Source organism: Amblyomma maculatum, chromosome 6 (genome assembly GCF_055883805.1).
Source record: "Amblyomma maculatum isolate TAMU_Amacu chromosome 6, ASM5588380v1, whole genome shotgun sequence".
In the NCBI taxonomy this organism is placed as follows: Eukaryota; Metazoa; Arthropoda; class Arachnida; order Ixodida; family Ixodidae; genus Amblyomma; species Amblyomma maculatum.
In genome coordinates this window covers 43,942,176-43,965,655 of record NC_139349.1, presented here as the reverse complement: position 1 = coordinate 43,965,655, position 23,480 = coordinate 43,942,176, and the positions used below count along the sequence as shown (strand labels likewise).

At 44.7% G+C, this 23,480-nt stretch overlaps 1 protein-coding gene across 1 annotated transcript in view; it reads right to left on the bottom strand.

Moving 5' to 3' along the window:
• The window catches only part of LOC146185624 (B-cell receptor CD22-like), a 256,315-nt gene that overhangs the window by 20,336 nt on the left and 212,499 nt on the right, over positions 1-23,480 (bottom strand). Inside the window, exons 8-9 of the mRNA XM_084606536.1 lie at positions 18,061-18,393; positions 7,762-8,019 (exon numbers count right to left, since the gene is read on the bottom strand). Of these exons, the coding sequence (XP_084462662.1) occupies positions 7,762-8,019; positions 18,061-18,393 (591 nt within the window). The remainder of the gene's footprint in view (positions 1-7,761; positions 8,020-18,060; positions 18,394-23,480) is intronic.

Genomic DNA, 23,480 nt, shown 5'->3' with positions numbered 1-23,480 from the left:
CGTTTCGCCAGGACCTTGCAGATTCATCTCACATTGTGAGCAGTTTATTTAATTTTCTTGTGCAGTGGCTTTTTCAAATTTTCTTTTCCCCCTTTTCCGAAGCCGCCCTGCTATTTTTCAATACTCCATTCTTTTCCACCGCAAGATTCCCCTGCTCTGAGAAAGAAAGCGGCGAAGGACTAGACAACGTTAAAGCAAAGATCATCGTTAGCATTACGAAAGCAAACAAACGTAGGAGCTCAAGCCATTGCGCCTGCAAACGATTCAGTTCGGCTTGAAAGCAGCATCAAACCCTGCGGCTTCCTAGAGTACACAGGAATCAAGCAAGAGCATACCTCAGCAGTATGCAGCTGCTGTTTTCCGCAGTTTTCATCGATGCACACACATGCGCACGCACACTTATCACGAACGCACGGCGCAAGTATATATCTAGAGAAAATACAGCGCGCACAAGCAGATGACCGGCAGAACCTGCACAAAGAGAGAAAGACGTGGATTTCGCCTGGTTTTGAAAGAGTCCCCGAAGGCAGCGCCCGAAAAACTCATAACCTTGGCAGCCCACCCGTACGTACGTGCTCCGGGCAACCGCGCCCAAAAGCGCTGCGCGCGACCTGTTTCAAAACTCAGCTGCCGCTGGCGGCGCACAGAAGGTCCCCACCGCAGGCTCCGTTATTGCTCGGCTGACCACAAATGCCGATGCCCATTTCAAGCCGCTGCCGCCGCCACCGACATTTTCACAGGGAATCCCGTCGACCCCTTTGCTCATCTTACTTTTTTTCATTTTCTGTTTTCCCCTCTCAGATTCACTGCGACATTCTTCATATTTCTTTTATTCTCATTTTTATTACTCTGCTTCCTTTTGGCTGCATTGTATCATTTTGGCGCGTTTTCACTATTCGCCCTTCGTCGCAACTCGCGTTTCTTGCGTGCTTGCTCAAACGAAAAAAAAAAAAAAAACTGAACGAACAAGAACAGCAACGCTCACTCGCTTCGAACTCAAGCAACAGAGGCCCCCAATTCTTATTCTTCCTATGCTTCTCGAAAGCGACGCCCCCCCCCCCCCCCCCCCCCTTTTTTTTTTTTTTCCTGGCAGAAGGAAAGGCCCTCGTGCGGCCGGGAAGCCGTTCACGTCCGCTCTGTCGTCTCTCGTGTGATCTTTGCTTCGACCTTTGACTCTCCTTGCTCTTAACTCGCCCGCTATTCCGACCTTTTTCCAGTAAAACTTTCTCCCTGTTCCGCTGTCGGTGGTGTCTCCTCCCGCTGCCTGCTTCCTTAGGGCCTTGTTTTTTTATTTAACATTGCATCCTCTTTCCGAGGACTCCAGCCTTCCTTTCCTTATTTTCCTCAAGTGAAAGAAATAAAGCTGAAGGCTGCCTCGAGACAGCGACGACAGTGTGGCAGCAACAGTTTTTCCAATCCCCGAGATTTCGAAGAAGCCGGACAAGAGAGATTCAAAGAATTAAGCTTCGAGAGATAAAAGAAGAAGAGATGAGTTTAGCGCGGGCGTTAACAAAGAAGAGAAGTGTCGGCCCCCTACTAGTGGCACTACAGGTCGGTGATCCTGCCTAGCCGTCACGCCATCAGTGAGACTCCGACAACATCAGAGAGTGGACGAGGGGAGCAGCACGAGAAAAATAAAAACGAGCTAGAAAAGCCCAAAACCATCCCGAAATAAAAGCAAAAAGAATGTTTCGAGGGTAAAAAGGTTTTCTGAATCGATAGGTTGAAATAGACGACAGAAGAAGCAGCGGGCCGTGAAAAGCGTTCGCGTGATAAAGAAGGCGATTAAGCCAGAATTGGACTCAAAAGGCGCACTTCGCCGATGGCTTCTCGCAATGAAAAGGTTGTGGGAGGCGCCGAGATTGGAAAAGGCGGGAAAAAAGAGAACAAAAAGGAAGCAGCAAAGGTAAACGGGGTGCGGGTGTGGCGAGAAGGGCTTCCTTTTCTCTTTGTATACTTCGTGTAATCCTTGCGTCTTTGTGTAGTTAGTTTTCTTTGCGTCCTCGGCTTAAGAAGAAAAGCCGCCAGAAATGAGGGCGCCTTGAAGGCAGGCGTCATTATAAGTCTCTTGTTTGTTCGTTTGATTTTCTACCTCTGCAAGGCGTTCGTCGGATTCTTTTTTGTTTGTTTGTTTTGGGCGCGTTTCGCTTAGTTAACGACGGTAACTAGATTTCTGCTGCCAAAGATTAGTACCATTTTATAGATTTTCAAATTAAATTACGGTCCAATCGCGTTATTCCTTTAGCGTTTGTCCTGGTTCTTGGAGCATAAAAAGGTCAACGAAATTTCTTTCATATTTATTTCTGTCTAAATTGTCGAAAGTGGTTCATTTTATGTTTAAAAAAAAGTAAATGAGTATTTATTACAAAGCAAATATTTTAGTACCACTTTCGGTCTGCTTGTTGATGAACGAACTTACTTATGGTGTCTTCGGCTTACGGCACTGGTGGAGTTTTCTGCGCACTCGTGCCACACGTTCGCTGGTTACCACTCGTGCGGTGCCGTACGTTCGGCTGGGATGAGAAAGACACGAGTGCGCGGCACAGTGCCACCGTGGGGACCGATGGTTGGAGCGTAGTGCAATCCCGTCGTGGGAGGGGAGGGGGGGCGGAGGGGGGGGGGGGGGGGGGCGCGCTAGCAGACGCCAAGATAGCCTGTAGCAGACTGCTCCTGTAAACTTTTCCAGCTTCCCTACCATAGTAAGAATGCAGCAAGAAGATGAAATGGATCGTAAGGCACTGCTGCTGAAATGGTATACGGGAACACTCTACGTTTATCCAGTGAAATCGTCGCCCCAACCGCAGACCCAACGCTCTCGCGTCCTGCCTACGGTGAACAACCGACTGGATAAGGTTGACTAGATAGATGGTGTTGGTGGCGTTGTGCCAGGTCGAGACACACCGCAGTCGTGACTTGGTGAAAGAAAAAAAAAAAAGGAAAGTGTAAGTACCAATCCAATCCAATTCAATCCAAGAAGCGAGCGTCGTTCAGAAAGTGGTTTCGTCTGGCGCGCTTCTTGTGCCACTTGAACTTGGGTTTCGCATCGTATGTTTACTTATCGACAGCTTGTGTACTGACCCTTTTCAAGTTCGTTCTGGCAATTGTCCGCAAGAGTTTTTAATGGTAAGCTGAAGTTGAAGTAGATGCTGAATGCAGTTTATTGTGTTGCGAGGAAAACAATGAGAATTCATGGTTTCTCGGGGATGGAGCGATTCGTAATTTTGTTGTTTCTCTTTAACCTGCAACACCCATTGAAAGCTTTCACTATCGTGCAGTGGCCAGCCTATGTCTTCTTGATGGATTTCGTAAGTGCTTCAGTCACTCCTTGAGCGCTTGCGGCCAACACTACATCGACAGCCCTCAACTTACGACGTTTCCGTAAGCAAGTACGTGGGTTCCTCAGCTTACGTTTTAGTTCGTCTCGAAGGCATGCAACCCTTGCTCACTGCACCATACGACAATCCGTTCGAAGTATTAGAGCGCGAAATATCTGTGAATGACCGGGGATTGCAATTAACTCTGTTACATCCGAGTACTTGGCTTACTCAAGTGTGTAGCGTAGCTCGTTATCCCCTTTTTCGTCGGCCGACTCTTCGGCCCCCTCCACAGGGTGCCCCGTGAGCAAACACGTGTCCAAGGCATCAGCTCTACAAGCACATCCTTTGCGTCTGTGGAAAGACGGGGGGGGGGGGGGGGGGGTACAGCCCGAATTTTGGAAGCGCCATCCTCCTCGGCGCGCCCCGCGTACCATGCCTGTGTGAAATAAAATCTCACTTTGAAGGCTGCCCTACTACTCGGTGGTTGTATTCACGTTTCGCTCCTTTTCTCACGCGGCTTTCTATACCGGACGAACCCCGCGCCCATATATACACATACGTCGCCGGCTCGAATGCCTATCGCAAACTAGCCTTCAATTTGTCTAGAAGCTGAATGCAAAACAGGCAGTGAAATTATATAACTCCATCCGGAACGAAGTAGATGAACGGCTACCTACCAATTTTGATACGAGAGAAGGAATATTTGGCGCCACCTGGAGGTCACCAATCAGGGTGCCAGACAAGCACGTAGCGCGCCGAGCGATATAGTGGGGATAGCCTCTGCCGCAGGGATATTTGTTGTGCATGCCTTCATATCACTGACCACTTTGGTGGCCAGACATAGGCCATATTTATGGCTGGCATCGAGCGTGTTACTACGCCGACAAATAGATGTTCGCCTAATGGGACTAGTAAGGCTTTCTTATTAAAAGAAATGAACTGTCAGGACTCGAATAACTAATCTTAGTAGCGTCACCGGAGTAAGCTAACCACTAAACAAGGCCTAGCATTGGAAATCGAAACATATGTTTTCGCTTAGAGTTCATTGCACTTTTTTGGACTTGGAAATGATTTCTAGTGCCGCCGTGGTGGCGCCGTGGTTTAGACGCCCGACTACTGTGCTGGAGTGCCCAGGTTCGAACCCGACCACTACCGGCTGCGTTTAGATGGCGTCACAGTACAAAGGCATCCATGTGCTGTACGATGAGAGTACACGTTTATGATACCCAGGTAGCCGAAAGTACTCCGCAGCCCTTCACTACGGCACCTCTTTTACTTTCTTTTTTCAATCCTACCTTCCTTCCTTAACCTGACATTGCATTGCTTAAACACTTCATAGGCATAATTGCAAACAATAATCAGTGATCTAGAAAGACAGTGAAGAACAGGGATTGTCAAGATTGTTAAGCAGGAAATAGAAGTAATGTTCAACACCTTACGGCGCGTTTCAGGTGTCCACCGAAAAGTGTGAGTGACACGTACTGTGCCCTTCCTTTCATGCCGATCAGTTGATATTATTATTCTAACTACTAACGGCGTACAGACGTATCTTCCCCATAGTTCGTCATATTGCCACAGTTAGCTTCTCCTAACTCAGGTGGAACATGCAGTGATGTAGATGATTCACTTCTGACTAAGCCTTTTTTGTTCTTGTTAGAAACACTTGCGGATGCGTTGAACCACCAGATCCTTGGCAAGTTTATACTAGAACTGTAAAAATGAAGGAACGGAATAAATTGAGCCAAACGGGCATTGTGCTTTTTCTGTTATTCCACACTGCACGCTTCACCCCACCGAAAATGATAACGCATTCGTCGTAGCTACCTTGTTCGCTATATTGCATCAGTATATGTAGGCAACCGAATATGATGCGGAGATCACCGCTTTGTTTCTTTCCCCTCCAACATATTTTTCACATTTTGTGACGAGAAGATACGCTCTTGCTTGCAATAATGCAATGAAAGTTACTCTTGCTGTTAAGTCTACGAAATGTAGGCGTCCCGCAGCATGCATGAAGCTCACTAAAAAATTTATATATCACTTACAGTATCCGCGCTCTTCAATACCGGGTAAACCTTTATAAGTTCCGTTCTCTTCAATATGAGCGCTGAACCTGCCTGGTTAGACTTGTTTAACTTCAGCGCCAAACAGTCCTAAACCTGACCTCTTTAATCCTATCTATGCTCTACCTACGCTCCGAAAGGTATCAGTCTCGCCGTATGAGCGCTTCCAATAGACGGACCAACCCACATTTTCCTGATATTACCCTATTCTCCATAAATTGAACCAATATGAAACTTTTTCGTGGTCGTAAAATTGTGTTACCTTGGATACGAGACGTTTCAGTATGGTACAACTGTTCATTTAATTCCAGTACGACATTGAACTTTTTTCGCCTTTATTTCTCCTCTTTTTTATTTGAATGAAGAGTTTTGGTTATATATGTTCCCACTGCCGAAATAACCTAGGTTTCATGCTTTTAGGCAATATACCTGTCCACATCCTCCTAGAATGTCTCCTGGAATGTGAGACATGTCTTTCTCCCATTTGCCGTGGACGAACTGAAGACAAGTACAAAGAATATTTTCATACGAAGGAACCCTTTACGAGGCTTACCTCGAGCCTACATATGACGCACTTATGAGGTCCGTACGACCCACATGTGCCCATATATGGCGTACTTTCGTGAACAGCTACTCAAGGCTCGCACAGCCGGCCTTCATAGCGCCAAGATGGGTAGCATTTTATTTGCGTAGACATTGAAAAATACTGTTTTGTGCCGATATTTTCAGACTCTGAGCGAGACCTCGCGCCTTTACCCCACATAAAAACAACAATTCGTACAGTCATTTCGTGAAAGTGTAGTGCTGATGTTTTAAATTACAGTGCGTTCGCCTTTAACGTGTTTATAGCCCATCATTGTAGCAAACAATCAGCCAGAGTGAATGGTGCCAACTACGAGCGCCATCACAAATCGGCCTATTCTCTTGTGCCCAGCCCTATTCTCCAAGATATAGCTACGCCAACGCGTCTCTGCTCCATGCCATTACGACCCATGGAAACGACCATCTCTAAGCGCCACCGACGTCCCAGTTGTAGACGTGCCGATCAATTCAGTGACCTCAAAACGCAGCTCGGAAAGAGATCTGACAGACGCGACACGACAGCATTGCAACGCCATTAAAGTTATCGTTTAGTAAAAACAGCAGACTTCTATAACTGCTTGCCGACTAATAGCTTGAAGACTGCGTTTAGGATGTTCAGATTTCTTCCTCTGATGCCCGTTTCCTCGAAGGGATTTGCGAAGGATGACACAGGCTATAGCTTAGGGCAACCACGCCTGGTTCATGGCAACTTTCACGCAATCTTGGGGCAGCCACTGAAATGCGCTAAGGCTGCTTCGGAGATGGCTAGGCAACTGATGTGGCCTTGTATCACGCTTTGCTGCATGATGTATTAAAATGTCTGTGCAATGTATACGCGCCCCTCGGATGTACCATGAGGACAGCGTGTAGGCTTACGAGATGCGAGTAAGCTTTCAACCTTGAACCAGTCATGTGCAGCCCCGGCAAAACAAAATCCGCATTATCCATTGTGCTTTGCCATCGAAAGAAGTCTTTCGTATGCTAAATACAACAAATCTGACCAAAAACGTACGAATTAGGTGTCACTCGTGGGGCGGGCGAAACGTTCCGCAGCTGGCACTTAAGGACACACTGAGTATTACGCACCAAATAAGCTGGCATTGTGAAAAGAAAGGCGGAAGGAAATAAACGGTTGCAAAAGGGAATATGGGAAGTTTGGCACACCAGAACACTTCGCCTTATCGTCATGTGCTTTTTTAGAACAGGGAGATATCTATAGGGGCGCAAGTAAACGTTAGCTTGTTTGAGTTATTCTTCGAGTATCCATGCACTGGTCCTGCTTTCCAACTTACATTCTGAAAATAGGCCACAGAAGCTGACTGCCTATACAAACGCGAGAAAAACAAACCCATCTCTATAGGATCAGCTAAAAAATAAAATGTAGCAATCATGGATTGTATTATGCACAGCAGTAGCTCTATTTGAGTGGACAAGGTTTTTTTCTAATTATTTACGCTCGGTAGGCAAAGAAGCCAGTTTTGTAACCATATTTTCGAGGAATTAATTCCGAAGGAGAAACTGTTGGGTAAGTTTCAACCGCCCCTACCTATCTTACACGATTCCTTGCTTCTGAGATACCCCGAACCCGCTACACGCAATCACATGGCCAGAAATCGTGTCCATTTATCCAATCTTTAAGTGCCATGTAACGTTAACTAGAGCAGCAATATTTTCAAACACGTAGGAGGAGGTTGTTTGTCTCCCCTCTTCAAAACTGCGTGCCGAACCTAGCCCACACCCTTCCCCGGGTTCGTGTCATACGGAATGAAGTGGACAGACAAGAGTGCTGAGCAACTCACGTCTGACGGTGACCAGCGTGGCGGCCATGGCGCGGCCGTGCCGGTTGCTGACGACGCACGTGTAGTTTCCGGCCATGTCGCGCGAGGCAGTGGCGTTGAAGAGCAGCGTCGGTCCCCGCGAGACGGTGAGCGCGCCCAGCCGCCACTGGTACTCGGCGGTTGGGTGCGCCGACGCCGAACAACTCACTTCGCGGGGTGGAACCTCACCCTCGGACAGGTCCAGTTGCACCACCGACACATGGAGCTTCTCGGGAGGGTCTGCAAACAGTACAACTCCTAAATTCAGTATATGATTGGCTGCATGAACAACCAATCAAGTGCGTGGTTTACTTGAAATGCTATTTTCTTGCTGCAGTTCATGCGACCATGGCGAACACACGAATAACTACATATGGTCATCTGAATTCTCTTTCAATTGTCTGTCGACGGCACTCAAAACGACTCAGCAGCGAACTCAAAAAGTGCAAAGAGCGCAAATTCGCAAGGATACATTTACGAGCTTTGGGAGAGGATAAGGCACAGCAAGTCGAAATTCAAGACTCAGACTTTACTTGGATTATTCTGTGCGTGATTTTATTTGGACAAGGTGCAATCGAGTGGGAGGCACCTAATAGAACTAGTTCTGTAAAATAATAAAAGTACTTGCTCAAGAAACATATTACGCCCGTGCAAATCGCTTAGACGTAGACGTGTGTGCTGCATTTGTCATGTCGATGACGCGAATGTAACAAGATATGCAGTTTGCAACAATAGTTTCTACTATACAATCTCAGCCAGGCCTCCACACTGCTTAAGAGCTTGCTCTGCTGGCAAATGATTTGGTTTGGTTTGGTTTGGTTATGTTTGGTTAGTAGGATTTAACTTTCAGAGCGACTCAGGAGATCAGAGAGGCCGAAGTGGAGGGCTCCGAAAATTTCGACCACCATGTGGTATTTAACATGTACTGACATGGCACAGTACACTGGCGTCTTGCCTCTATCGAAAGTGGCTGCTGCGACCAAGATTCAATACTGGGCCCTTAAGCAAAATAGTTGACTGCCTTAACAACGTGCACTACCACGGCGAGGCGCTGGTATGTGGTTTTGAGGTAGATAGGGCGACCAGTATTTGTGTTTTTTTTTTTTTTTGCTTTCCCTTCTAACACTAGAAAAGCACGCATTCAGCGCTTCAGCATTAATTAAAATGTTTGAAACAAAATTCTGTAAACCTGATACACAGAATTTTTTTTTAGAATGTTGCAGTTTTTCTATTTATCTTTACAGATTCATTGACAACATTTCTTTTCTGACTAGATTTTTGTCGGTTGTCAAACACCTTTCCAGGAATTCGCCAAAATGAGCCGCCGAAAACGATCTTTCAGCTCTTTGTTCCCGGTTTTTATCTGACAACGTTATTACTCAACGCCTGGATTTTTTATTACCTGCGGCTCCGACAAGCCCGTTCAGCGTTTGGGTCACCTGCATTCGAGTCGTTTTCGACCCCGGCCTCGGCGATCACTATTTTATGGAGGCGAAACGCCAGGCTGTCATTTACAATGAAAGGCTAAAGCAGGCATAAAAAATCAGCTTCGGGTGGTAGACATTATCCCAAGCCCTTCACAACGGCGTCCCTTGTAGCCTGAGCTTTTTTTGAACGTTAAACCCCATAATCCATAGATGGTGAGCCATGATTTCCTTCCAGTTTTCTCTTTTATGTGCCGCTCGAAATCACACGAAGATTAATTTTTTTTTTATATGTTTCTTTTGGCTGTTTCGAAAACTTCTGCTGCACACAGTGAATCGGCATCTATGCTTGAAGTACTGCTCTTCCGTGATGAGCAGGTTTTAATACTTCCCTTAGTGCGCGTTAGTAGGTATGGCGTTCTATATGCAAACCTCTTGGATAACAAGAACGGCCCTTCTTACGTATACCACAAAAAAAGCTACAAGCGGTAATATGTAGGCGCTACGAGCTGTAACAAAAGCCCGAGCACTGCGGCGGTACTGATTCGGATATAGCATCCCTCACGTCTAATACTCTGATTTTTCTCACTCATCAACTATAGCCACATAATATTGATGAGAGAAATTTAGTCCCCGAAGTATATAATTTGGATCTAAGAGGCAGCCGCAATTATACAATCACCATTCAGAAAGCTACATATATGACTACATCTGCGTCATCATTGGGAATTCTGAATCTCCTCGAACAATGAACAGACTTAGTCTAGTTTCCCCATTCTTTTGGAATTAGCTTCATGTGTATGCAAGCTTTTATTTCCTTCATTAAGGATGAACTTCTTGACTGCATGTTTAGTAACATCTTTCTTGGGCTTACGGGTCTAGCAGTAATTAGCCTGGGCTCGTTCATGCAACGTCATCATACACACCATTGTGGCAACGCTCCTTATATGTGTAGCTCTTACTGTGTGTTACTGCACTGCTTTTATGCAGTGCATGCATTCTCGGTTGAGTAAGCCTAGCTGGCGAAGCAAGAATATTTGCTGCAATGAGCCCAAAATCACTAATCGAAATTAGTTCAGCCTGCTGTATGGATTTACACATCGTTTCTGCTCCAACAGTAGCCAAAGACCAAGAAATGCTTTCCGAATTATTTTCGAATTTCCCGCGCTGTTTCGTGCATTGCACGAAACGAGCTCAGAGCGCACAAATTAAAATCTCTTGCGAAAAGAAAATTATCTTTGTGCAAAGCCTGCGCACAAAGGGGAACATTTCATATTGCAAGGTTGACTTTAGCGACATTGGTAGAATTTTTAATTTTTTTTTTTTCATGGGGAGAATTTACTGAACTTTGCTGATTTCGTACGACATAAGCCGATTATTCAGTATGGGACATAACGTATTCACAAGGTCTATTTTGTCTCTGTTTGCTTAAGTGTCAGTCTAATGTAAATTAGTTTTGCGTTGTAAAAGAACGCAAAAGCCTTCCGTTCTGATTTATCTGAGCGTAAAATTGCAACGCTCTAGACTGATATATTGTACCAGTTATGTTAGCGGAAGCAAGGCACTTACATCCTCTTAGGTAAAAAAAAACAGTGCTAGCGTTTCGAGAAGCAGGTGCGTTGACTTATCATTTATCTTCCTGACAATAACATATAATTTGACCGTAAGTCCACGTCATGTGAAACGTAGCACAAGTGAAGGTTTTCTATTATTTTTTCCGAGATTGAGATAGCAGCGTATTCAGCCCTTTAATATTTCTTTAGTGCACAGTTGTTTCTCGGCCACTGTACCTCGGGAGCACTGGAATGAACCGGCGAACGTGCAGCCGTCGCACATAGATTGCCTTCTAACGACATTTCGTCCTACTTGGAAAACGTGCGGGCGGGGATCTCTGTCAAACACACACAGGGAAGGCGCATCTTCATTCTCGGCGCACTCTCACTAACGTGTTTCTAGGGCTCGACATTAGTACTTGTGGGCATCGGTCTTACGTGTCTCGGAGAAAGGAGTAGAGCTCTGCCTCGGACTTAGCTTAGAGGCTCTGTTAAAACGCGGCTCTAAATCTACATCAATTTTTGCTTTAAATAATCTTGTGGCTTACTACTGTGCGTTCATGAGTATGTATAACACAGACAAAAATTCAGTAACAATTGATTAGGCGAATAACAGTATATGTGCTCAGAATAGTATTCGCTGGGGAGCCGGCCAATGGGAGCCATTAGCGCTCTTGCGCAATACCCTTGCAGACTGACATTAGGTATCTCCTTTTTGTTTCTTTAAGTACACAGCTCTTCCTTGTCTTTTCCCATCCTCCCTACCCTCTGCACTTCGCCGCCCTGTCCTGTGCCCACCCTTTTTATTTCTACTTGACGCAAAATCGGTTGAGATAGATTCAACATGCTTTCTTACCCTGCATATTTTGTTTTTATGTCAATGCTAAACCATTACGATGAAAACGTCAAGAAAAAAAAAACTGGGGCCTCTTTGTGAGCCAGATACTGCCACAAGCATACTAATTCCTCATTGATCAGGACGAAGACAAGTCCCTTAATGAAACGTTGGCTCGGCTCTGAGGGCTCTATGGGCTTGCAGAGGAAAAAAAAAATAAAAGTACGACCGGATAGAGCACACGATCAGACTCCCGATCATCAGTTGCTACTGCGTCTAAGAATGGCGATAAATAAAACGACGCCTTCACAAATTCAAAGAGAAAGGTAGTAGTGTACTTTTAAAGAACAAATTTGGTGAAGTCATCTGTCGATCTTTCTCGGTATTTTTTTTTCTGATATGTTTACTCTTTCTCAGCATCCAAATTTGGCTTTATTCTGACGACTACATGCATTCTAAAAAGGTGAAGAGAGAGTGGAGGAAGGGGAGCGAGCAAAGAAGTGATAGCGTGCAGGGCACGGCATTTCTTTTCCGACGGTTGCCCTGTTCGCCGTCGAAACTTGACAAGTTCCTCCTGCCTCGCGGCGCAGATCGAAAGGCGGAAACTCGATTTCACTTTTATAACCCTTCATTCTTTCTTTTTCCCCTGCCTGGAACTAGGAACCTCCGACAGTTTTCTTTTCAGATGCTGTCACCTACTTTGCCACCGCCTTTTTCTCAGCGCACGGGTTTTTTTTTTTTTTTTTTATTGCCGCCATTCACGCGCATCGGCATCACCCTCAGTTCAACGCATTGTTACCTTTTCCTTTTATAGATTACCGTCTATATTTCCTTTATTTTGACATCAGCAACTGCTCCTGCCTTTTTGGTCCTCATCTCTTCTCGTTTCTCATTTGCGCAAAAGGACACGCCAAGCGTATGTGTACCTCCTCTCCCCTCAGGCATTGCTCGCAGAATGTGGTCGAGACATTTCCGAAAATGTGTGCCGATCATGGCAGGCCAGGAGTCGGGTTAGATGGCTCGACCTCGAGCTCCAAGCAACTAAAGGCGTGAAAGATAAAGTCGGGAGCAGAAACGAATGGATAGCCAAGGCACCAGAATACGAGAAAAAAAGCTAGAAGAGCGGCTAGTTTCTCTTGCTTTGACCTTTTTGTTTTTGCTACTTTATTGTCTGCGTCCAGCGCAAATGACGACCCCGGGGTCTGTATACGGGGACTGCAGCAAAGACAACGAGCAAAGCGAACGAAACGGCGTACTCTACGGCTTCTGACGGCACACTCATAAAACCGCGCCACTGTCGCCGTTCCAGCAGTGTGAGCAAGTGCCGAAGCTATGCCGCAGAAAGCAGGACTGTGGAAAAGGAAAAAAAAAAAGCAGCCGTAGAGGCGTAGTTCCCCACTTTTATCGCTTCTTGCTCTGGGCGCTGAACCTCTTTTCGGCGTTCCATTCGTTATGTCGCGTGCTGGGGGCAAATTAGGCACGCCTTCGTGCTTGACTCCTGAGGTCCCGCAAGAAACTCCGCGTCTTGCTATGAGAGGCACCGACACTCTAAATGAACAAGAATTCTGTTGGAAGGTTTGTTCTCGGCGTTTTTGAAATTGGTTTTCCTTCTAGAAGGCATTGGAGTGGAAATTTAGCGCATGCCGAGAAATATGCTTTTGTGGTAAATATTTCTAGCGGTGCTGATTGAACGGTCATGTCTTACAAAATTTCTGTCATGTCGGCTGTTCAGATATGAAAGTAAAGCCATTCACACTTTTTTCTTCAGAAGCATAGATATCATAGAATTTTTATTAACTTTACCCTTCTTCCTTCAGTTTTATACCCAGACGCAAGTTGGAAACAGGGAACGCATGTGAGAGCATCGATGAATAAAGCATTTGATAGTTTTATATTTTTCCTCGACATATTCTCAAATCTATAAGCAACAAAGTCAATATAATGAGTTGACATTTACTGTAACTACCTGAGGCTATAGATCATAATCTAAATATAGCTGTGACCTACAAATCTTCGGACTAGTTGTTCGAATGCTACGAGCAGTCTATCTAAGAAGCTGTCAGCAGCGATGTTTAAGAAACATTTCTGCTTTCGACATAGATGTCGCATAACTGACAAATGCAACGAACCGAGCACAAATGAATAACTACTCCAGTAATACGTCCTGTGGTTCAACGCTCTGCGTTCAAGCGCACAGGGGTTGAGCGTAGGAGGAAGTAAGAATGTGCACACCAGGCTTAATGTTAGGAAAACATGTCTTCCAGAGTCAAAATATAATTTCGAAAGTAAAATTACATTTTATTCGGCCTCTTCTATCTTATTTCTTACGCTTTTTACTTCAGGTACTAAGCCTTTCTTCACCCTGTTGGGGCAAACATTTGAGCCGAACCTCTAAGGGCAGATATCTTCAAGATTGGCTAAGGTGCGGACATAAGTAAACGGAGCAGGGTTTTCCGTTCCAATTTAAATCACTTCTGCCCTAGAGATAAGCAAACAATAATTGTTCATGTAAAATGGCACTACCGGTTCACACATACCACGATTGTCAATTTCAATTAAGCAAAGCATGAAAAAATTTAGAAGCAAATAGCATGGTCCGTTTACTATCACCCGCAGGGTTACGCTTTGTTTGCCTCACTTCACACCACCCCTGAGCCTCCGTTATGCCCTGAGTGGCAACGCTGTTCGGCTCAGATTGCTTGCAGTGCCATCGTACACCCGCTAGAATCGAGAGCTTAATGAAGTCACATTGTTTTTTTTTCAACCAGCGATGTGACTACGTAAACAACCTCCCGGTTCTGTCTCCGTAACACCCATAGCTACATTGCTTTTTGTTTTTGTTTTTTTTTATCCTACGTTTCATCCTTACTCGGCTTACAAGTTTATTAATGTTCGCATAAGCTTCTCGCTTTTTAAAAGATTTCTAGGGCATGAAAACGTTGTCTAGAAGGCCGTCCACTGGTATTGAATTCCGCTACACTGCAACTAACGAAGGCGACATAATAACGTTGCACGCTGTCCGGCACCTCTCTCGTTTCCATTGAATGCATAAGAACAATCGAGGCTGGTGGTATATTTTGCAGGCAGGGGTCGCCTGCAGAAAGACACAATAAAAGGTACAACATCGAATATGCACGGAAAAAAATTTAGTTCATAAATAAATTCCCTTCTTTCTGTAAAAGAGCCAAGAGTACATAAATTTAGTTTGACTTGCCTAAAATAGCGTTGCTTCGTGGTTGTTATTGTGGTTAGCTGTGTCGAAGGAACACAAGCTCTTAATGCATCAACTTTGTTCTACTGTTCCCCGCAGAGCAGGGTTCCAAGGATTCGTTTTGGTTAAAATTTATTTTTTGCTCTCAGCCTATAAGACTCTCCTTCAAGCTTCACGCGCATCTTTTCTGTGCGTTTTGTGGGATACAAGTTGGAGTTGTTAAAAGCCATCTCGCTCTCTAAGCATCATGGTGGCCTGTTTTCGCACATTGTATATATAATGCTGGCTCATGTCAGTAAATGGAGAGAAATAAAAAGCACAAGCAAGCAGGAGTGTGTATGATACAGAGATCTTTCGTCACTGTCCGCAAAACTACACGAAAAATCTACGTTTCTGTTTCTGTTTTTATTCCTTGCTGATCTCTGCTTTTCCCCAAAACATTAAATCTTATCTCTCCCTTGAACGGGATTTTACAAATCCCTCATTTTGCCATGAGTCTCTGCCTGTGGTTCGTTGCTACTCCATGTATATAATCCAAAATTTATTTGAATTAAAAAAATTTCATGCTTATAAATAAACTTCATACATTTCACGAGCAGCGAAACTTTTATGCTATTGAAAACAGCTTTGTTGCAACTTGCAACTAAATTTCCTAGCCATATGGCGCTGGCAGTAGCTGGCAACGGACAGAGGCGACTACTGATTCTTCGATGGTTTGAACGACATAACAGCTGAAAGTTCTGAGGGACTGCCAACTCGCTTTGCTGATTTGAGGTCTGAAGGAGGAATAAGAGTCAGCCTGCCAGGTTTCCTGCATTCTGAGGCAGACACTTCCGCTCACCCTAGGTCATGCAGGCAGGCTCATGCGTCACAGTTAAAGCGGCGATTTATATGTCGCGTGGTAGCTTACGCTTTTGCGTCATAACGCTTATATGCGAGGCTTAAGTGTGCTCCAAATTTTTCAGGTTTCCAGTGCTTCGAAATGTCGCTCCATTTACTTGTAGCTAGGAAAAACATAATAGCGGAAATTGACTTTCATACAGATCACGAGTAACGTCAGGTGCTTCAAATGTTCTATCAAAGAAATGGAATGGTGACAGGTGTCGCATATGCAGATCGAAGAGCGCGGACTCAGCGTTTTAAGCAAGTGTTTGGAGCAGCATTATATGAATGTGATAGATCATGTGAGTTCAGAACCATTTAGGTATAGAGATATTTGAGGATACAGAGATTTGAAACTCCTTTAAGTAAGTAAGCAATTTTAGCATAAACATTTTAAATGAATCTTTCTTGCGGATGTTCGACCTCTGTTATCTCAAATTTTGCCATCATTTTCGCTCACATATGAATAAACATATACGCAACGAAAACATGCTAGTGGTTTGTTGCATTTTATATGTGCAAAGCTCTTAAACTCATTTCGATCAATACCGGTTCGTTTGCCTCTGCAATGCAGTGCGCATGCTTAATTTGTGTTCAATTATATGTTGAGTTAACTATTCGTTTTAGCGGCTTACAAGGACATAAAAATTCTCAGCGCTTCACTGCTAGTGGTACGCAATGCTTTCGTGGTAAGTTATGCTTTATGTATTGTCTTGCAAGATCAGCGTGCGGATAAGTGACAATAAAGTACAGTCCGGTTAAAACAGGTGCAAGCGAAAAAGAATTCCCCAGGTTTAACGGGGTTATGCCTATCATAACTTGCTAACGCACTTGTTTGGCTCATTTTGTCTTTGTAAATGGCAGACGTGCTTGGCGTTGTTGCTTTGTACTCGCCAACGCCTGCCATGAGCCGCACAGTGATGTTTGTTGTCCAAGTTTTTAGCATCGTCCCAGACGAACTTGCCAGCGTGGCCAAGAGCGGACTATATAAATCGGTTTTTAAGGGCCCTTAACTCTTTCGGGATCACCCCATAGGACGTTGTGTAAAAATGCTCTAAAGTTTTTACGCGGCGCTGTCAAGCTGGAATTCCACGCACTGGAATACGTGGCGCCATCTAGCGAAGCGATTTCTAACTAAACTTTCTCTGGGCGAAGTTGACATGTAAAGGCTGGATTCTTATCTCACCCTCCCATTTCAAAAGCGGTGTCCTAGAATGCACTGTTCACTCTGGCCATTTGCATATGTGTCTAGAAATACGGTTAAATATTCCTGATTATAGGAAGCATGCATGAAGCGATGTATGCAGAGTAATCCGCCGCGTTGTCATCATTGTCAGCAGACGACGCAGCACCGCACTGCAATACACCCACGTTTACATGCTGGCATGGAATGCGCGTAGATGATGCTTCTTCGCAATTCCAAAAATATATAATGTGGGATAGGAGCTCTCTGAACTATGCCGACACGCATGAGTCACACGGGTCAAAAGGCGCGAGATCGACTAGTCGCCAGAACTAGAAAAGATATATGTCCGCGATGTCTATGGGCGGCCACAAGTCTAGACGCATAGTGCAGTCGTCCGCGACAGATCTTCAGGCCACAGCGTCCACTCATGCCTTCGTCTGTAATCTGTCGAGATCTTGCACGCACGTAGGGCACCGCGTGTTTGCTTGGTGGATCGTCGAAAACGCAAGGCACTCGGTCCATTCTCTGAAATCTCCCTGCGCCGCACGTCGTATGCTGCCAACAACTACATGGAGGATTACCCAGCATGCATAACTTCATGCACGCTTCCTACACTGCTGTCAATCAACTATTTGTAGGATGCGTCGACTTGTTTCAAACATTTATTCTGCCTTTTTGTCGACTCACCTCATATCCTTATGGTGTTGAATTGAATTGAATTAGAGACGCGCCGGATTGATGAGCCGGTCAGTCCTCGCTAAGTAGTCATTTAACACTAAAAACGTCTTAGATGTTTTTCGCTTCAGTAAGGAACATGATCTAAGCAGTTATGCCTTAAGTACATACAGCGAAACAATGGAGAATCCAATCACTTGGGAAGAATGAGCACAGTGTGGTCACAAGTTGCTCTAATTTCTTTATAATTTGAGGAAAAAACTGGCTTATTTCCCTTTCTTCTCTTACTTTTGCTTTCAATTTGTCTTGTTTGAAATCCGGTTCGCTTATCAATAAAATTTGAAATTTTACTCTGTGCCAGTTGCGCGAGTTGCAGCGGTGACGGCAAGCAATTCTGAGAAAAGGACTTATTTCAAGGACCCTTCTAGAAAACGAGCATTAAACTAAATGCGTATTAGGAACGGCATGTTCTACTACGTGGAAAAAGGGTGGCCCTCCCGGGCACTCTCACTCACATTCTACCCGGAAGAGCATGGTGCTCGAGACTCCCGGTCCGACGGCATTGTCGCTGCTCTGGCACGTGAACGTGTTGTAGTCGAATGAGGAGGGAGGCAGCTGGCTCATGTTCCACGAAAGCAGCGAGGCGACCGAGTGGAAGTGTCCGGCGCCCTCGGGCCGCACCGCGTGGCTGGCGTGGAAGAAGGGCGACTCATCCAGGGACTCGTTGTTGCGCAGCCAGCGGACCTCGCACACCGGGTCGCACTCGACCACGCACTCGAGCGACACGGTGCTTGCGTTGCGGAGGCTGCCGCCCGTCTCCGGCAGGGAGACAAGGAACGAAGGGGGCGCTGCGGCAGACAACAGGCGTGTTCGGAGGTGGAGGGTGCGTTGTTTAGAAGACACGCTACGTGCATACAGGGTGTCAGCACAAGTTAATGAGGAGGGCGTGCACACTCAACTCTCTGGGCGAGATGCTCTGGCTAGGTTTAAACAATGTATCATATTAAATTTCTAGTCTGCCTTTCACTTTGCGTCTGTTTTGTCTCGTTTGAAGGAAAGAAAAAATGAAGTGAAAAAGCAAAAAAAGAAACTCGGATTGTTTACGCTTATGCATGTAAACCAGCGCAACACAGCCCGCACTCTTATCCTACTGTTTACACTTGTTTTCGGTGCATTAAGGACAATGGAAAATGGCATTATGACTAAACAACGCATAGCAGGACAATACGGATACCAGTAAAAAGCACACATCAAGACCTGATGATAGACAACAAAAGCAAATAGACAAGTGCCGCAAGTCTCATTGGTTTGCGTTGAAATAAAAACGTTTTAAAGCGCGGGATATGTTATAACTAATTTCGGAGAGCCCACTGCGTGAGTTCGTTCTCATTGTAAATATAGCAAATCATTGCCTCCCCGTAGCCGCTATTGTGAATGTTATCCCAACATGTGAAAAACCCATTACTGAATAACCTGCGCTGATATTTCTACCACTAAATTATTTCCCGCTATTCTCTTTCCACTATCTTTATTTGCTACTTAAAAATAATACACTACCCCACGTCAGACGTATTCCTTAGGTACAAACCATTGCAGGTAGCTTGCTCTCAGGTGATAGGAAAAAAGTTTTGACCTGATGCCAGTATATTCGAGTATGTAATAATTCTCTGGCGGTCTGAGCGCGAGCCCTTACTCAACATGCTATTGCCAGCCCCCTCTTTGGAGCGATGGTGTTAACTGTTTACAAGACCCGAAAAGAATATACAGGGAACCTGGTCAACTGGGCCCTAGGAGTCGCCACCACATGGAGGCCACAGAAGGACTCAGCCGCCCAATAACAACAGCACTTATACGCAAAAAAGATTTTTCTCTCTCTCTCTTATCGTCCCATGAGGGCACTTCTTGCTAACTTTCTAAATCTTTTCTACCAAACGGTTCATTATACGAACGTTTCGTTGGAGGTCTTTAAAGCTGTGCTCATCTCAGCAATTTCCCTATTTTTTTTTTTAATCATGAAATGGCACCTCCTATATGCTGTGACATTATCGGAGGAATCCAAGCATTTATGCGCCTATCAGTCCCCATGGTTTCTGCCATAATTATGAGAAATATCAGCATTGTTCAGTTTAAAATTTCGCAGTCTTTATCCCAAATGATGGCTTAAAGCTGCATTCCTTTCATCATGCGCTCACTTGGCACAAACAACAAAGGCGTATAAGTCTTTGTTGTTTGTTCAAGAGACCAACCTTTCTTTTCCACACATCTGCCTCATAGTATTCGACGAACGAAATTGCAACACCTGTAAATATGTATTTGAAGCCATTCTTAAAATTCTTCAAGTCGCTTCCTCCAAGTTCCTTGTCGCGGCTATTTCAAGAATTCCACGTTATTAGAGCATGCTTTGCTTTGGAAAAGATCGGAGCAGGCTAATAGTATCGTACTGTTTTATTCTGAGAAAAATATTCAACGCTAACTCCAATTCCCACTTGCGGTCGTCATGACGTCAAAGTTAAAATGCAGATCTCCACTTCATCTGATAACAGTTTTTGTCACGATATCGACATTGCTGGCGGCGCTTTCATGGCGCTCCTTTTACTCTTAGGTTTGACGCCTCATAGTCAATGTTAGATATCCCAACATGTGGCGCTATGTTTTAGCTGGTAAAGTATATCAAAGGGCACCGGGCTTTCAACAACACAATAAAATCGTTAACACTCACTGATGGCAGTATCTGTCACTATAAGGGCGGTGCATGCAAGCAGGGGTTCTGCTTTTCTGAAATTCTCGAGCGCATGGCATCGCAAATAGCTTACTGTTAACTGTAGGTGCCGGATGTTACATAATATTCTGAACAGGTTAATAAAATGAGCTTCTAAAATGTAGTAACATTGATCCCAGTGATCGTCAGAGGATGCAAGATATATTCGGCCACAATGGAGTGCTATTCATAATATTTCAGTATTTCCATGATAGTTAAGCCCTTTTATACAGAGAACAATACTAATATCCGTTATTGAGAGCGCAGAAACAGGGTAAAGATGCCAGTACAGTTAATTACCGCCCCTTTGAGTGATTGCAGATACTAATGAAGTTGTGACTTTCTGACAGCGTGAAACGCGGCTACCCAGGGCGGCGTGGGCCACATACACAGAGTGCGGTAACGACTCTACTTTCAGGCTAATTTTCAGTCCCCCGCTTATATTCTTTCTATAGTGCATAGAGTCACGACGTTTAAAGAGGCAGTGCATAATTGTGGAAGTTAACTTCAAAAACAAGGAATACAATACTTCAAACCAGCATGTTTTTGTTTTTTGTTTTATAACAACGACCAGCTTACGTGAGCTGCTGAAAACGGTAACCGTTCCATCAAAATATTTGTTCATTTAATGACTGCTCTGAAGCTCTGTGAGTTATCATAACTCGAGCTGGTATGAAGATACCGCAAAATACCCATACCAATCAGTTCAGTGCACGAGGATCTTAGGACGTGGCTTGCTCCACTAAGCCTCGTAACGATGGCCTATATTTTGCACCATTGTTAGTATAGAGTCATCAAGATCATCTGCGTCGCCCAGTTTTATCCGAATATCAAAGTCTCGCCATTATATTGCCATCAGCACTAAACCAAAAAAGACCAACCCACAGTGAGGCTCACTAACCTCATACTGAATGATGTTTCATATGATATTATCAGTTTGGTTTTGTTTATCGGGGTTAAAATTTCAAACCCAGTCAGAAATGGTGGAGAGGAGGGCTTCAAGAATGTCGACCACATGGGGTTCTTAAACGTCCACTGATATCGCGCAGAACACGGGCGCCTTGCCGCCTTCGGGTAGAGCAGTCGAGCTCCCTAACCACTGCGCCACCATGGCGGAGCTTGCAATTATTACTTTATGTGAGAAGAAAAAAATGGAGAGCAGAAGCTAAACAGCAAAATTCCATATCAGCTTACTTCTTCTCTAGAAAAGAGTCTGAACCAAATGATCAACGAGTAGCACTCTTGTGGCACTTACTAAGAATGGTCAGCTCTTTCCTTAGCATTAATGACTGCATTGACTACGCAAAAAAATTTGCAGATAGACATGGAAAGACATTTGTAGGTCCTTCGTACCTACAACACTGGACATGGCTAGCCCCGCTGGCTAGATCTAAATAGCATGTCATGAGCACTATAGCAGTGTACTTTCGGAATTTCGTTCCTAGCCAGTCGGTCCCCTCGGCTTATTCCACGCGAGCAGCGAGAAAGTAAGAACGCAAAAAAAAAAAAAATGGTGTTGACCTTGTTTCTGGCACTTCTGCACAGTTTGCACTGCCCTGGCGTGTACTGCACGTAATGAATTTTGGCACGCCTCGCCAGCGCGGTTTCAGTGATTCGCCACAGCCACTTCCTTCTGCGTCATTAGACTAAGCTCCTATTCTTTCGGTCCAGTACTTCCAGCAGTGCCGAGATGTTGTTGCTTTAGTTTTCTCGTCCTTTGGTAGCGGTTACCATGAACCTAATGGACGATATGTTCATTTGTGATGTTACTAGGCGTTCAAGGGGACAAACAGGTTGCAGCAGATTGCTTGACCATAATAAAAAAAAAAAAGCATAACAACGCTCTCTTTCAAACTTTTCTCCGTTGAAAGGGCAAAAACTAGAAAAACACCAGCCTGAACACTTTGACAATACAAGTATTTACGAGTGAAAGGGCTCCAAGCAGTAGTGACATCAAAGCCCTTGGTGCCGGTAGCAACTCTGCATCCGAGTAGGAAGGCATTAAAAGCATTCACGGCATTGGTGGCGGTGCGCTTAATCGTGCATCTGAATTACATGCTTGTCCGAAATCGAATAAAGTGTGAAGTTGTTGTTTTTTTTGCAGGGAATGCTGCAATTTTGTTTTGCGCTTTAATTCTTATTATCTACAATGAATTAAATACCCCTGGAAGCGGAAAATTTTACTAACTAGCATCCAGAAAAGGAGCTCGTTTTATATGAAATGCAATACAGCTGGTATCATAAAGCCCTACGGTGTCCCTTTTTATGTCAAAGGCAAGCATACTGCTTTATGGAATACCCAAGTCCCTTCCTATCTAAAACGAACGTGATGATGACTTCTACAGTGTCGTAACAATCGAGCAAGACGTATATAGCGAGCATATTGAAAGAGTAACGCAAGCGACAGGATCTATGATATTCCTTGTAGTCGGGAGCTCCTAGGCGCGGACTACGTAGGTTCGGGGCAACAGCGTATGTATGTATGTATGTATGTATGTATGTATGTATGTATGTATGTATGTATGTATGTATGTATGTATGTATGTATGTATGTATGTATGTATGTATGTATGTATGTATGTATGTATGTATGTATGTATGTATGTATGTATGTATGTATGTATGTATGTATGTATGTACGTACGTACGTACGTACGTACGTACGTACGTACGCATGTATGTATGTATGTATGTATGTATGTATGTATGTATGTATGTATGTATGTATGTATGTATGTATGTATGTATGTATGTATGTGTGTATGTGTGTGTGTGTGTGTGTGCGTGCGTGTGTGCGTGCGTGTGTGCGTGTGTGCGTGTGCGTGCGTGTGCGTGCGTGTGCGTGTGTGTGTGTGTGTGTGTGTGTGTGTGTGTGTGTGTGTGTGTGTGTGCGTGTGTGTGTGTGTGTGTGTGTGTGTGTGTGTGTGTGTGTGTGTGTGTGTGTGTGTGTGTGTGTGTGTGTGTGTGTGTGTGTGTGTGTGTGTGTGTGTGTGTGTGTGTGCGCGAACGTACGAAAGTACGAACGTACCATCTTTGCCAAAAGTAACCAGGCTGTGTTGTGCTTCTCAGTCAGGTAGCAGAGAACTCGTACCACTTCTGGAGCTGTAAATCTGTGCAAAGTAAAGGCGAGCTCCTGTCCTCACTTCTCAACAAGTTGTGATCTTGGAATTCATGTTG